General features: G+C 58.2%; 1 protein-coding gene across 1 annotated transcript in view; it reads right to left on the bottom strand.

The window, feature by feature from the left end:
- Window positions 1-12912, bottom strand: part of LOC144373023 (uncharacterized) — a 55464-nt gene that overhangs the window by 36285 nt on the left and 6267 nt on the right. The window contains exons 3-7 of the mRNA XM_078036155.1: window positions 6917-7046; window positions 4831-4984; window positions 3509-3672; window positions 2885-2990; window positions 299-2421 (exon numbers count right to left, since the gene is read on the bottom strand). Of these exons, the coding sequence (XP_077892281.1) occupies window positions 7002-7046 (45 nt within the window). The 3' untranslated portion in view covers window positions 299-2421; window positions 2885-2990; window positions 3509-3672; window positions 4831-4984; window positions 6917-7001. The remainder of the gene's footprint in view (window positions 1-298; window positions 2422-2884; window positions 2991-3508; window positions 3673-4830; window positions 4985-6916; window positions 7047-12912) is intronic.

Raw genomic sequence — 12912 nt, 5'->3', positions numbered from 1 at the left:
GAGACACCCAGGCTCACAAGCCCCCACCCATGCTTGTTCCAAAGCATGGCAGGGTCCTAGTCCAGAGCTCACAGTGTCACCGCCCCATGACGAGAAAGGCGGGACAGGCGGTCACCTCCGTTCAGACCTCTCTCCTGTCCCGTCCTGTGATGTTAGGGGCAGCTGAAATGCCTCTCCAGGCCCTCTCCAGAGCCTCCTCTGAAACCTGCCCCTCCCAGCTTCACTCAGGGCTTGTCCTGGCCAAAGCAGCACAGAGCCCCGTCAGCGTCCTGGGGCTGCTGCACCACATCACACCAACCTGTAGCCTTTGGACGGCACAGAGCCCTCCTCTGGTGCCTGGAGGCCGGAAGTCTGAAATCAAGGTGTCACAGGGCCATGCTCCCTCCAGACACTCCAGGGATGCGTCCCCTGCCTCTTCCAGCTCCTGGGGGTCCAGGCCTGGCGTAGCCTGTGGCCACCTCACTCTGTCTCCGCCTCCATCTTCTTGGCCTCTCCTCTGTGTCTGTGTCCCTTCTGTCTCTTTAAGGACACCCGCCATCCACTGTGCCCTCTGCTCACTTCCACCCAGACTCGGTTCTGCAGGGGAAGCAGGGGCGGAGAGCCGGAGGGACCCCCCACAGCAGGGCACATGGTGGTCTGAGCCTGAGCCGAGAGCAATGGAGAGCTCGCAGGAGCTGGGACACAGCTCTGACGAGGCCAGCCGGGGGCCGGCTAAGGCCCTGACGAACACAGTTACAAGAAAGTTCTAGATGAGCCCAAACTGGGATTAAGCAGGAGGGGTCAGCTTGTCTCTGAGGGGCCCCAGGAGGAGCCACAGCCCATCCAGGCACTGCCCAGAGCCCTTCTCAGCCGTGGCTACAAGCCCAGGTCATGTCCAGGGCCCTGACTCTGATGTGTCCCCATGACCTTGTGGCGTTGGCAGGAAGAGCCCGCACATCTGGTCCAGGTGTGTCTAGAACAGGTGAGGAGAGTCCCGCCACTCGATCCCTGCAGGAGCACTCTGACCCAGGGCTTGGACAGGGCAGGCCTGGGAGCCTGCATTGCTCCCCCCGTTCCTGAGAGAACCAAGCCGCTGGGCCCCAGAACGACACCAGGAGAGGACTGCGGAGGGCAGTGAGCACGCGGAGCCTGCTGGGAAGGTGCTGGGCTCGCCCTCCGGCCCCGGCCCTGGGCCACAGGGTCGGAGGGCAGCCGGGTTCCAGGGCCCTCCACCGCCCACCCTTGTTTAGCGCCCACCAGAGGCCCCGGGCCTGAGTCTCCTGGGTGGACCTTGCCCTGTCGGTCCTCCAACCCATATGGAGTCGTCCCTCCAGGTTGCCAGGAAGACCCTCAGACTGGAGCAGGGGTGCAGGAACCTCCTCCAAGCCCCGCGGTTGTCCTGGGCAGGCACCTTCTGCCCCGCGTGCTGACTGACGGCCCCATGTGTTTTCTTTACAGTGGGGCCGTGTCCAACCACCAAGTACACAGTGCTATTTCAATGATAATCACAGGCTCCCGAGCCTGCGCAAGCTCCACTATCAGCGGGTGCCTGGGCCACCTGGCAGGGGAGGATGCGGCCCCCCACCTTGGGGCACCTCACAGGGCATCCCTGCAAAACAGACTGTGACTCTGTAGGCCCACCCGATCCTCACGGACAGTCGAATCACAGCCCTGCCTGTGACCCGTGGCAGTGGGGGACTCGCAGCCGACGATCCAACAGCTCCCCGCAGCCTGTGTGCCAAGCCAAGCTGGTGGCCAGGGTGGATGGCCGGGGCCCGCCTGCACCTCCCTGCGTCTCCTCAGCCTCGAAGAAGATAAGAAAACAGCCTGCAGACTGCGCACAGGACCCAGCGAGGTCCAAGGAGACTAAGAGCCCGACAGCAGTACCCAAAGCACAGGGCAGGGTCCTCCGGTGGCTGTGACCAGCCAGGTGGCCCTGTCAGTGCCTGCACTGGGCGGGTGGGGGGTCTGAAAACAGCGAAGCTCCGCCCTGCATCCTGGGGGGCCTCTGACGTCCAGGGCCAGCAGGGCCGGCTCCCCTGACAGCTCTGGGCAGGACCCTTCCCGCCCTGTCCATGGGCCTCACTGCAGCCCCTGCCCTCGTCTCTATACCGCCTTCTCCCTCTGCGCCCCTTCCTCTCTCTTAAAGGGGCACCAGTCGCTGGATTAGGGCCCCTCTCATCCAGTGTGACCCCCCCTTCCTAAGGACGTTTGCAAAGACACAGAGTAGCCAGCAAACTCAGGTGTCCAAGAAACGCCTCCAGAGTCCTCCTCCAGGTCCCGGCAGCGATGCTGGGCAGGCAGAGGTGGTGGCTGCCATGGTGCGTGGAATGGGGCTTTCTGTTACTTGCCAGCCTCCCGGTGTCACCTGGGCGCAGGTTTGAGAGCCTCTATCCAAGCCATCTCAACAGCTCATGGCCAGGTTTCTGACTCCTTTGTCACCTAAAAGGATAGCTCTGCTCTTCCCCTGCTCCATCACTTCCCACAGCTCCCTACTGCCTGTACCAGCCACTAGCATTAGCTCTCCCTGCTTCTCTGGACACCGTCCACTCCCACCAGGTCCAAGCACACCTGTAGCAGCCCAGCTTGGCCTGTGGGGGCGGCTTGTCACTCCCCTTCTCCACCCATTCGTTGGCTTGGTCAGCTGACATTTAGGATGATTCACCACGCGTGTCCCAGGTGCTGTTCTAGGTGCTGGACACAGAGTAGCCAGTAAACCATCCCTGCCTTCCTGTCCTTGTGGAGTTCTGGGGAACTACCCACCCCTCCAGACCCACCGCTCTCAGCATCGGCCCCAAGGCCCTGGCCCACACTGGCTGCCCTGCTGAGGCCCACCTCCCCTAATCTGTCCAGCGCCCACACACACCTGGACCCCAGTTCCAGCCAGGGCCTTGGTCCTGCTCACCTCTGACCCCAGGTGCTTAAACTCTCCTGAGACTGGAGGAAGTTGACCAACGTGTCCAAGGGAGCACTTGGTGGCTGGCCCAGACTGTACCCCAGCTCAGGGGGCCCTGGAGAAAGGAACAGGACCCAAAAATGTCATGGACACGGAGAGGGAGGGTGCGCCAGACTGAGAGGAGCCTCCTGTGGGAGAGGCCAGGGGCTGGCTGGTCGGCTCCTCCCGAGCCTGACCCAACCTGCTGCAGGGGGCTCCTGTGTGGAGCTCCCAACCTGGCCCCTCGGCCAGCGCTGAGCCGTCCCTCCCCTTCCCTCCCTCCCTCCCCTTCCCTCCCTCCCTCCCTCCCTCCCTCTCCTTCCCTCCCTCCCTCCCTCCCTCCCTCCTCATCTCCTTGCTCTCTAGCTGCTCTCTGCTCTCCACACCCCTTGTCCTTCTCAAGAGCTGGCCAAGAGGGCCTGAAGGACAGCTAAGTCACCTCCGGGTTCTGTGAGCCCCTCCCTGCTCTGCACACTTGAGTCATTTCTGGGCAGATGAAGGATCCACAAGATTCAGACCCACAGGGAAGAGGCCCAGGGAAGAGGCCCTGCACAGGACAGAGGAGGCAGAGAGCAGAGCGGCGCAGCTCCTCACCAAGAGCAGCAGGGACTGGCCACTGAAGCTGGGCAGGGCAGGAGGACCCTCCAGTGCCTGCAGCGGGAGCTGGCCCTGCACACCTGGACTCCGGACTTCTGGGCCTCTGAAAGAAGAGCCTTCTGTGGTTCAGAGTCCCCTGGTGTGGACGTTGGTTCCAGCAGCTGCAGGACACGAGCAGAATAAACCCTAAAATGCCAATCTCCCCCTGGCCCTTGTGCTCAGGCTCCTCCCGTTTTCATCACACACAAAATAAAGATCAAATCCTCAAGGTGCTGAGTCTCCAGGGCCCTGCGTGGCTGCTGTCCACAGCCCGGTCCCTCTCCCGCTGGCCCCAGCCATGGAGGCAGTGCTGACTCCGCCCCTCTGCTGGATGGCTCTCCCCTCCCCGCTGCCCACAAACTCCCCTTCAACTCTGTCCCTTTCTCTCTAACAGGGTTTCAGCTTGGAAAGACTTAAACACATGAAAGAGAACCCCCTGCCTCAGACCCTGCCCGGGACCCCAGTGCAGCACAGGGAGCCCCGAGGCCCTACGGCCAGCCTCTGCCCCCTCTGCCTCCTTCCTGCCCCTGTTTCCACCTCTCACACTCCGCCTGCCTCTTCCCTCTGCCCCGTGGGGTGTCAGGAGTACTCAGCAAGTTTCACAAACAGCACCCTATCCTGCGACTACTCAGCAAGCTGCTTTGTTGTCAGGGTCTGACTGTGGCCCATCCACGTTGATAAACGTCCATGGGTCCATGTGTTTTCCTGGGCGGGCGCTGTCTCTCCTGTCTCTCGTGCCCCTCCCTCTCCTCGCCCAGCCCCCAGCCCCCACCGTCTCCACTCCCCGCCTGCAGAGGTGCAGCCTGGCCTGGCACCCCGGCTCTCCCTAGACGGGGCTGCCAGGCTGCTCTTTGCGGGTCTCTAAGCAGGCGTGTGGATGTGCCTCTGGTCACCGTCCCAGGAGAGAGGCCAAGGGTGGCAGTAAGTGAGCGGTTTCAGTTTTACTGCCCATAATCCAGTTACTCTCCTGGGGGCTGCATCAACTCCACGCCCCACAGTGGAGAGTCTGCCCGCCTTCCTGCCTCCGCTCGTCCAGCAAGTGCTTACTTAACTCCTACCAGCAGGAGATGACCCGCAGGTGCTGAGCAGCCCAGCACAGGACAGGCAGAGTGGACACCGGGCTGTCCTCCTGGACCACAGGCCCACAGCTGACCGGTTTGCCCTGGGGAGAGCCAGGCACAGTTCTGTGCCTCAGTGTCCCCATCTAAGGTATTTGATAAATTCTAAAACACACATGTAAGTAGAGATACCTGCACAGGGTTCCCACCTACAGCACTCACCAGAAGCCCGAGGAGGAGGATCCCGCAAGATGGTGATGCAGGACACGGGTCAGCGTCGAGGCAGCGCAGGGCCCACATGGCCGTCTCCCCAGGTCTAGGTCCTGCCAGCACAGACCAGCAGGAACTCACCGTGGTCAGCGTGGGCTTATGGCTCCTGGCAACAGAAGGATCACACACCGTGGGGAGCCCTGGGGCATGGCACGTCCCTGAGAGTCAGGAGAGCGCCTTCTAGATTTAAGGTCACATTAGGAGATCTGAGGGTTTGGGGGACGCAGGGCTTTGCTCTGGATTGGGTGCTGCTGGAGAGTGGGGGTAATTTGGTGTCTGCTGTCTTCATTGTTTGAATGTAGAAGGTTGGGACAGTGGGTGAGGGTGGAGCTTTGATTGGTGAAGAATGTGCTGTCACTCCTACTGGTCAGGCTGGGGCAACTGGTCCTTCTGTGACCTGTGTTCAAAGTGGTCATGGAGTGACCGTTTACGCATTAGAGCAGGAGAACTCCGAGGCCCCTCCCTCCCATAGACCCTGCTGCTGTAGTCACTGGGGTCTCTGGAGGGTCCCCCAGCCACTAAATAGGCTTCTGACTTGGATCCTTGCTCAGCGACCCTGTGGTCCCAGGGGTGGCTGGCCAGCCTCCTCCCCATCAGCCTGCGTGTCACCACACGGGGCAGACCCTGTGGTCCCAGGGGTGGCTGGCCAGCCTCCCCCCCACCAGCTTGCGTGTCCCCCCACGGGGCAGACCCTGTGGTCCCAGGGGTGGCTGGCCAGCCTCCCCCCCACCAGCCTGCGTGTCCCCCCACGGGGCAGACCCTGTGGTCCCAGGGGTGGCTGGCCAGCCTCTCCCTTCCCCAGCCTGTGTGTCTGGTCTTCCCAGAAATCCTCAAGGGAGGAGGTTCCCAGCCTCCTCAAAATCCAGAGGACCTGGACTCAGGCAAGAGGGACGGACACTGGGAGGGCCTCCCTCCACTATGTCCACCCCGTGTGACAAACAGAGCAAACCACCAGCTCATGTGGCCGGCAATGGTGCCCACGTGGACAGGTGAACGTCTTTTAACTCAGTGATGGTAGTGGGCAGCGCAGTGTCCCACAAAATCATGTCCACCCAGATCCCAGGATGTGGCTTTATTTGAAAACAGGGTCTTTGTGGATGTCATCAAGCTGAGTCCATAAAGGATTTCGTGGCCCTTGGCCCAATGACTGGCATCCTCAGAAGAAGAAAGGACACAGAGACCCAGGAAAGCAGGCCACACGAGGACAGAAGCAGAGGAGGAGTGACACTCTTCAAGCCCAGGTCTCCAAGATGTCAGCAGCCACCTGAAACCTGGAGAGAGGCTGGGAAAGGGCTCAATCCTCCCTCCCAGCCTCGGCAGCACCACCCCAGCCCACACCGGGGCTTCAGGTCCTGAGAATGGGTTCTGCTGGTGTGAGCTGCCCAGTGCATGGGGACTTGACATGGCAGCTCAGGAAACCTGCATAGGGACCTTGGTGGCCGTTCCCCTGCCTACTCCCCGTCTGTCCCCGAGGGTGGAGGACAGGGACCCTTCCTGGCATGGCCAAGCCCCCTCGTCCCCGGGCTCTTGCTCAGGCACCCATCCTGCCTTGGCTAGGTGGCGGCTCCTGCTGCTTGGCCCATGGAGCCGCCCTTGGGTAATGACCGTCATCATGTGACTGTGGTGTTGCTGGCACTGGTGATCTGTCATTGTTAACGTTTATGAAGTGACTGGTCCGTCTGCAGCAAATGATAATAATAAAAAATAGGAATTGCTCCCCTCTGATGGCCACAACCCGCAGGGAACCAAGCGTCCGGGAAGGAAGAAGGGCCCCAATGCCCGGGTAGTGCCGGGACAGGACCAGCAGGTCACTAAAGACCCCAGGCTCCTCTTCTCAGCCCTAAGAGCCCCTGGAAGTTGTTGGCTGATGCTGACCTCTAGCCGTTCCAGGGAGGCAGGAGAAGGTGGCCATCCATTGGCCATCGGTCAGTGCCCGTGACAAGCCCAGATGGGTCAGGCAGACCCAGAAGGAGGAAGGAGTTGAACTCAGACCTGTGTCTGCCTCAAGTAAGACCAGGGCTCGGGGCCAGATACTCACGACTTCTACGTGGGGTCCTGGAGCCAGGGAAGGGGTAGGGTGACCGCATCCCCCAAGGCAGGCACAGGGAAATCACAAGTGCACGTCACTCCTGGATGACCAGTCCACTGCCATCTTCACTGCCTCCATGCTATGAGAGAGTCAAAATGACCAGTGTCAACAGGGAGCCTCACCCACTGCTGTTGGGTGACAGAAGCCCTGTCCCCCCACCCCCCTGGGGACCCCTCACAGGATGCGCAAGTCTCCATATGGGTTTCAGAGGAGACCTGCACAGACTGCCCTTCTGGGAAGCAGCAGGTGGCCTCTGCAGCGCTCCACTGTTGGGGTCAGGGCAGTGTCCCTCAGCTGTCCCTCATCTCAGGAAGCACCTCCTGCCAGCCCCTGAGGCTTCAGAGGCCAGGCCCTGTCTCAGGCCAGCCCCCATCACAGCAGAGGCCATCCCCTGTCCCAGGCCAGCCCCCGTCACAGCGGAGGCCATCCCCTGTCCTAGGCCAGCCCCCGTCACAGCGGAGGCCATCCCCTGTCCCAGGCCAGCCCCCGTCACAGCGGAGACCCTGATGGAATCCACACAGACTGGATTTGGGCTGGAGTCAGTGGGTCAGGAGGAAACAGGGGGCTGGGGACAGGGCAGCTGAGGAAGCCAGGCCAAGGCCTGTAGGACGAACCGCCCAGGACCGTGCACACATTGGGTGGCTAATTCAAGGACATGCTGCCCTCAGTGTCTTTGATCAGGACCTAAAAGTTCCTGTGATGACCAGGTCCCTCCAGGGGCCAGGCCCTGGGGACAAGCTTCTGTGTTCACATTTGAGATCAAGACTCGGACAGCAGGTGCCGTTCCCGGTTTGACAGGTTCCAGTTGGATGGGGAGAGCCCCTGGCCCAACCCCTCCATCCGGCCAGCTTCTGTCCCAGTGTGGACCTCCCAGGGGGCCGGGCCTGGCTGAGGGAGGGCACACCTGGAGGTACAGCATAAACAGTGACCAGGCGGGGCCAGCAGCCTAGGACACACCTGCCGTGACACACCTGCCCAGGGAAACCATCTTTGCCTGGAAGGAGCAACTCGCTTCAGAGGACGATTGTAAGAGAGAAAGGGGCAACTTTGCAGTGGGAGGGGCCGTTGCCATGGGAGGGGCCATGCAAGAGGGAGGGGCCGTTGCCATGGGGAGGAGAGAAATCTGGGTGCCTGTGACCAAGTCCCTCTCTCAGGGGAAGGGGCGCTGCAAGGGGCCTGAGCAGGAAGAGGCCGTGACTGGAGGCTGGAGTGGGAGCTGCCCACACTGGCCACACCCCGAGGTGCAGTGCTGGCCCTTTGACACAGGCCACAGAGTCAGCCACCGGTCAACGGGGATGTACCCTGCAGGGGGGCTGCAGCCAGGCAGCTCCCACCCCAGGAGCAGTGCTCCAGGCCCCCACAGCTCAGCCTGGAGACAGCTGCCAGCCTGAAGGGGCAGGAGCAGCATCTATTTCAGAAACATTTTTCTGCCAAAGCATCACAGGATCCCCAGTGAGCTGCAGCTCCCCGACCTCGTCTCTGTGACAGCATCCACCCTCTGTGGCCACCTCCCCCCGGGGCCGCACCACAAGCAATTATCCCGGTCTCTGCTGCTGAACCCTGTCACTTCCTGTGTAGGGCCATCGAAGACAGATCCCCAGGGGCCGGCCAGGTGCCAGCTGGCGGATCAGAGAAGGTAACAAACAGGATTGATATGTTTAATCTAACGCCAGGACTGTTCACACTGGGAAGGACAGGGCTCCGTTTATTAGGATTAGACAGCTCTCAGCAGACAGAGCCGTCCAGACCTCACCTCTCCTGTGTGAAGGCTCCATTATTAAACCCAGGCCCGGCCCCCGAGCGCTTCCTCAAAGGAAAACTTTGTCAAAGGTCTCCAGAGATAACAGCCCCCTGTCCCCTGTCTGACCCCTCCGTCAACAAACAAGGGTCTCCGTGTGGGATTGTGCCTAGCGTGGCTCTCTCACCCCCTTCCTGCTTTCTGACTTTACAAAGTGTCCTGAGGGAGAGAGAAAGCTGCTCCCTCCACCGCATCCTCAGCCCGTGGCTTGCTGGCCACAGCATCCCCTGACCCTGCCTGGGGCCCTGCAGGCAAAACCAACAGAGTCTAAAGACATTCAGCCTCACCGTTTTGAAGTTGAGATGGCAGGAGCCGGCAGGACTGTGGGGACCAGGGACATGAGGGTGGCCCGGCAAGTCCCTGTCGTCCCATGTCAGGGTATCCCACTCGAGGTCCAGTGTCAGCATCAGTAGCATGCACCAGTGAGCATGCAGGTTTCGGCCATGCCCCAGGCCCCTGCATCTGCCCTTTAAGTAAGCCTCCAGGTGATTATGGTGTCGACCAGAGATTGAGAGCTAATGGCCTCAACCTGTGGGGGTGGGGGGGTGGAAAGCCCATCTGCTTGGGCCACATGACCAAGTGCCCTCGTCTGGATGACTTCAACAACCCAGTCCTGGAGGCTGGGAGTCTGAGATCAAGGTTTGGCTGGTTTCCTCTGAGGCCCCTCCGTGGACATCCCCTCCTGAGCCCTCACGTGGCTGTCCCTCTTAAGACACCAGTCTTGTAGGGTGAGGCCACCTGGTGACCGCTTAATCATTTCTGGAAAGACACCAAATACAGAAGCCCTTTGACGTATGAAGGGGTCACCCCCAATAAGTCCATTGTAAGTTGAAAATACACTGAGTCGAAATGCATCAAATGCCCCGGATCCACCCAAGAGCCTGCTCAGCAGCACGGCACGCTGGAGAGGGTCACTTGCTCCCCTGGTGGTGGCAGGGCTGAGAAAACTGCCCAGCTGTGCAAAACAGGACCTCACCCATGCCACCAACCCAGGAAGGATCAGATTCAACGTTCCAAGTGCAGCTTCTACCGAATGATTCCAACTCTGCAGCATGACGGAGTTTAATGTGTAAATTGCACCTTCCGAGGTTGGGTCCTTCTGCAGTCCAGTCTGAGCTCCAGGGTTCAGACTCAGCATGTGAACTCTGGTGGACACATTGGCCCTAACAAGAAGCCAGAAAGAAATAGATCAAGCCACAGCTCCCTCTTAGCTTGGTACGATGACACTGGCACCACAAATTTTGGTCCCAGAACCCAGTTCTGCATATGCCAGGTCTCTCAGCAGCAGCTCAGGGCTGACAGCAAGTGGGAAGGCAAAATTTGCAAGACTGGGTCCATGGGGCGGGGAGGGGGTGAGGTCAGGGAGAGAAAGACACGCCTCTCCCCCATCACACCCTTCCTTGCTCACAGAGGTGCTTCTAGAGGAAGAGAAACCCCAGCTCCTGTGCTCAGCTGCATGGCTCACCCTTTGCCCCAGGAGAGAGCAGTTTCCTGGCTCCCTTAACCCCTCCCCCGCCCCAGACAAGACCCTCGTCTCCACGTGCTCCATGGCTGCCCCTGGGAGCCTCCGCTACTCAGCCTCCATCTTCTTGGGTCTTTTCAGCTTCCCCAAACTCCTGCACGTGGTCACACAAGTCCCAAGCTTGGGGGAGAGAAACAATGGGCCAGCTGACCACACGAGCAGACCCACATTCACCACCAGTGAGTTCAGGACTGAGGCCAGAATTTCATCCTCATTCGCTGGAGTCTCCTCTGGGGTGGGTTTCCTGGGTCTACCCCCTCAGTTTACCCCAGGCCTGGAGGGGCAGGAGGTGGGCATATCAGGGCCCACCTTTGACTTGAGGGTCCCTGTCAGTCATCTTTCTATCACAGGATGTCTGAGATAATCCACTTAAAGGAAGAAAGAGTCATTCTGGCCCCTGGTCCCTGAGGTTCACACCCCGGTGGCTTGTCTGTAACCCTGGGCCTCGGGTGAACCAGAACAGCATGGCAGGGAGCAAGTGGTAGAGCAAAGTCACCTCGTGGTGACCAGGAAGCAAAGAGAATGAAAAGAAGGATCCAGGGTCCCTTCAAGGGCACACCTCCAGTGACGACTTCTGCCACTAAGTTCCCCTCCTGAAATTACCAGCACGTCCCAAGAACATCATTGGCTGGAGGCCAAGTCTAATTCATGAGCCTTTGGGTGACATTTAAAATCCAACCCATAACTTCCCAGCCCTGGTCCCCCAAAGACTCATGTCTATTTCAAAATGCAAAAGGCATTCCGTCCACCTCCAAGAGTTCCCACGTTATTAACTGTTCCAGCATTCTCTGAAGTTCAAACTCAATTTCTCTTCTGAGACTCAAGGAAAACTCTGAGCTACAAGCCTCAATAAATATTAAAAAAAATACAAGTTACATGCCCAATGGGACAAAGTGAACATTCCCATTCCAAAGAGAGGAATGGGGCATAGAGAGAAAGGGTGGGACTGAAACCCAGCGGGCGAACGTTGAATCCTGTCGCTCCACATCTGTCACCCATGGCACACAGTGGTGTCATGTGAGCGCCAAGGGGCTTAGAGACCCCCACCACAACCTGCTGGCTCTTTCTCAGGTTGCTCTGCTCGTGCCCACTGTCTCCCTTGGCAGATGTCACATGTTCCTGCATCTCTAACTTCTCGTGGTCCCTGCTTCGGCCTCACTCCCATGGCTGCATGCATGTCCCTGCCTGGAACTGCCCACAGGCACTCCAACCCCATCACATACTGCCTGGTTTTCCAGAATTGCCTTTGAAATCTTGGTGGAAATCTCCATGACCCTACAACTCCTGCATTCCTCATTCATGCAAAACAATTATCAAATAGATGACACGAATGTCCAGCACCAGTGGGAGCAGTAGCCAGGTCTCTGTGGATCACAGGTGCAGCAAACACTGAATGCCCAGGTGGCTGAGCAAAGCCAAGCACACCAGAGTCACAAGGGCTTCCTAGTAACCCCATGCACGCAGGGTGCCCCAGAGCTCTCTGTTCAAACAAGTTTTTGAGCCTGCTGTTTGTCTCGCTGATTCCTGAGACACCCTCCAAGCTTCTTTCCTATTGTCCTGATGTAAATTAATCACTTTCCTTTTAATGGTGCTAATATACTTAGTACCACATTCTCCTTATCTGCAACTATATATACACTTTGTGTGTGTGTGTGTGCACACGTGTGCAAAAATGAAAGTTTTTCAAATCTTTCTGCTTTTCTTTTTGATCCTGATTCTCATTGTAAATATGGCCAAATGATATCATCAATATCCATGTCGCTGCCTGAATGCCGGGCTGCCTTGAAATTTCATCCAGCAAATAAACTAGTCCATCACCTTTAAATTTAGCTTCACCCAAAGTCTCAGGGTTTGGACGACATGTAGACAAGTTCTTTGCCAGAAGGTAATGAAGATGGCCTCTAATCTAATTCTTAGTAGATTCTGCCTTTCCATAGGAGACCTCATGAGCACAGTCTTTACTGTCCACATTTCGGTCAGCATCCTGGTCTTCTGAGCTCCCACAGACATGACCATTAAGCTCTGCTTCCAGCATCTAAGACTTTTCCTAGGACACTTTCCAATATTTCCTAATTCCTCCTGAGAACCACTTCCAACGCTTTCTGAAACGCGTGATCAGGCCACAGACCCACTCCTGGCACTGATTTTCTGTTAGTCGGCTTCCAACACTCGGATAAAATATCAGAGAAAATTAACTTACAAAGAGGAAATGTTTATTTTGGCTCATGATTTCCAAAGTTTTAGTCCTGTGGGTTACTTGGCCCCATTGCCTTGGGTCTCTGGAGAATCAGGACATCATTGTGGGGAGCACGTGGTGGGGAAAGGCTTCTCATCTCATGGCGGGCAGGAAGAAAAGAGAGCAGGAGAGGAAGAGGGACTGGCACACAATACCCCCTTCAAGTGCACTCTCCCAATGGCCTAATTTCCTCAAGTTTCCAACATGTGAACAGCACCTTCTGTTGAGGACCAAGCCTTCTACACATGCACTTTGGGATACATGTGAGATGCAAACCCCAACAGTCATCTATTTCAATAAAGGCCCCTGAGCATTTTCTGGCTCCACACGTCTCTACTTTCAACCTGGCTACTTACTGAAGACAATGTGTTGGTTTTTCTTTGCATTCA

Source organism: Ictidomys tridecemlineatus, unplaced genomic scaffold (assembly GCF_052094955.1).
Source record: "Ictidomys tridecemlineatus isolate mIctTri1 unplaced genomic scaffold, mIctTri1.hap1 Scaffold_212, whole genome shotgun sequence".
Classification (NCBI taxonomy): Eukaryota; Metazoa; Chordata; class Mammalia; order Rodentia; family Sciuridae; genus Ictidomys; species Ictidomys tridecemlineatus.
This window is presented reverse-complemented; position numbering and strand designations above follow the sequence as displayed.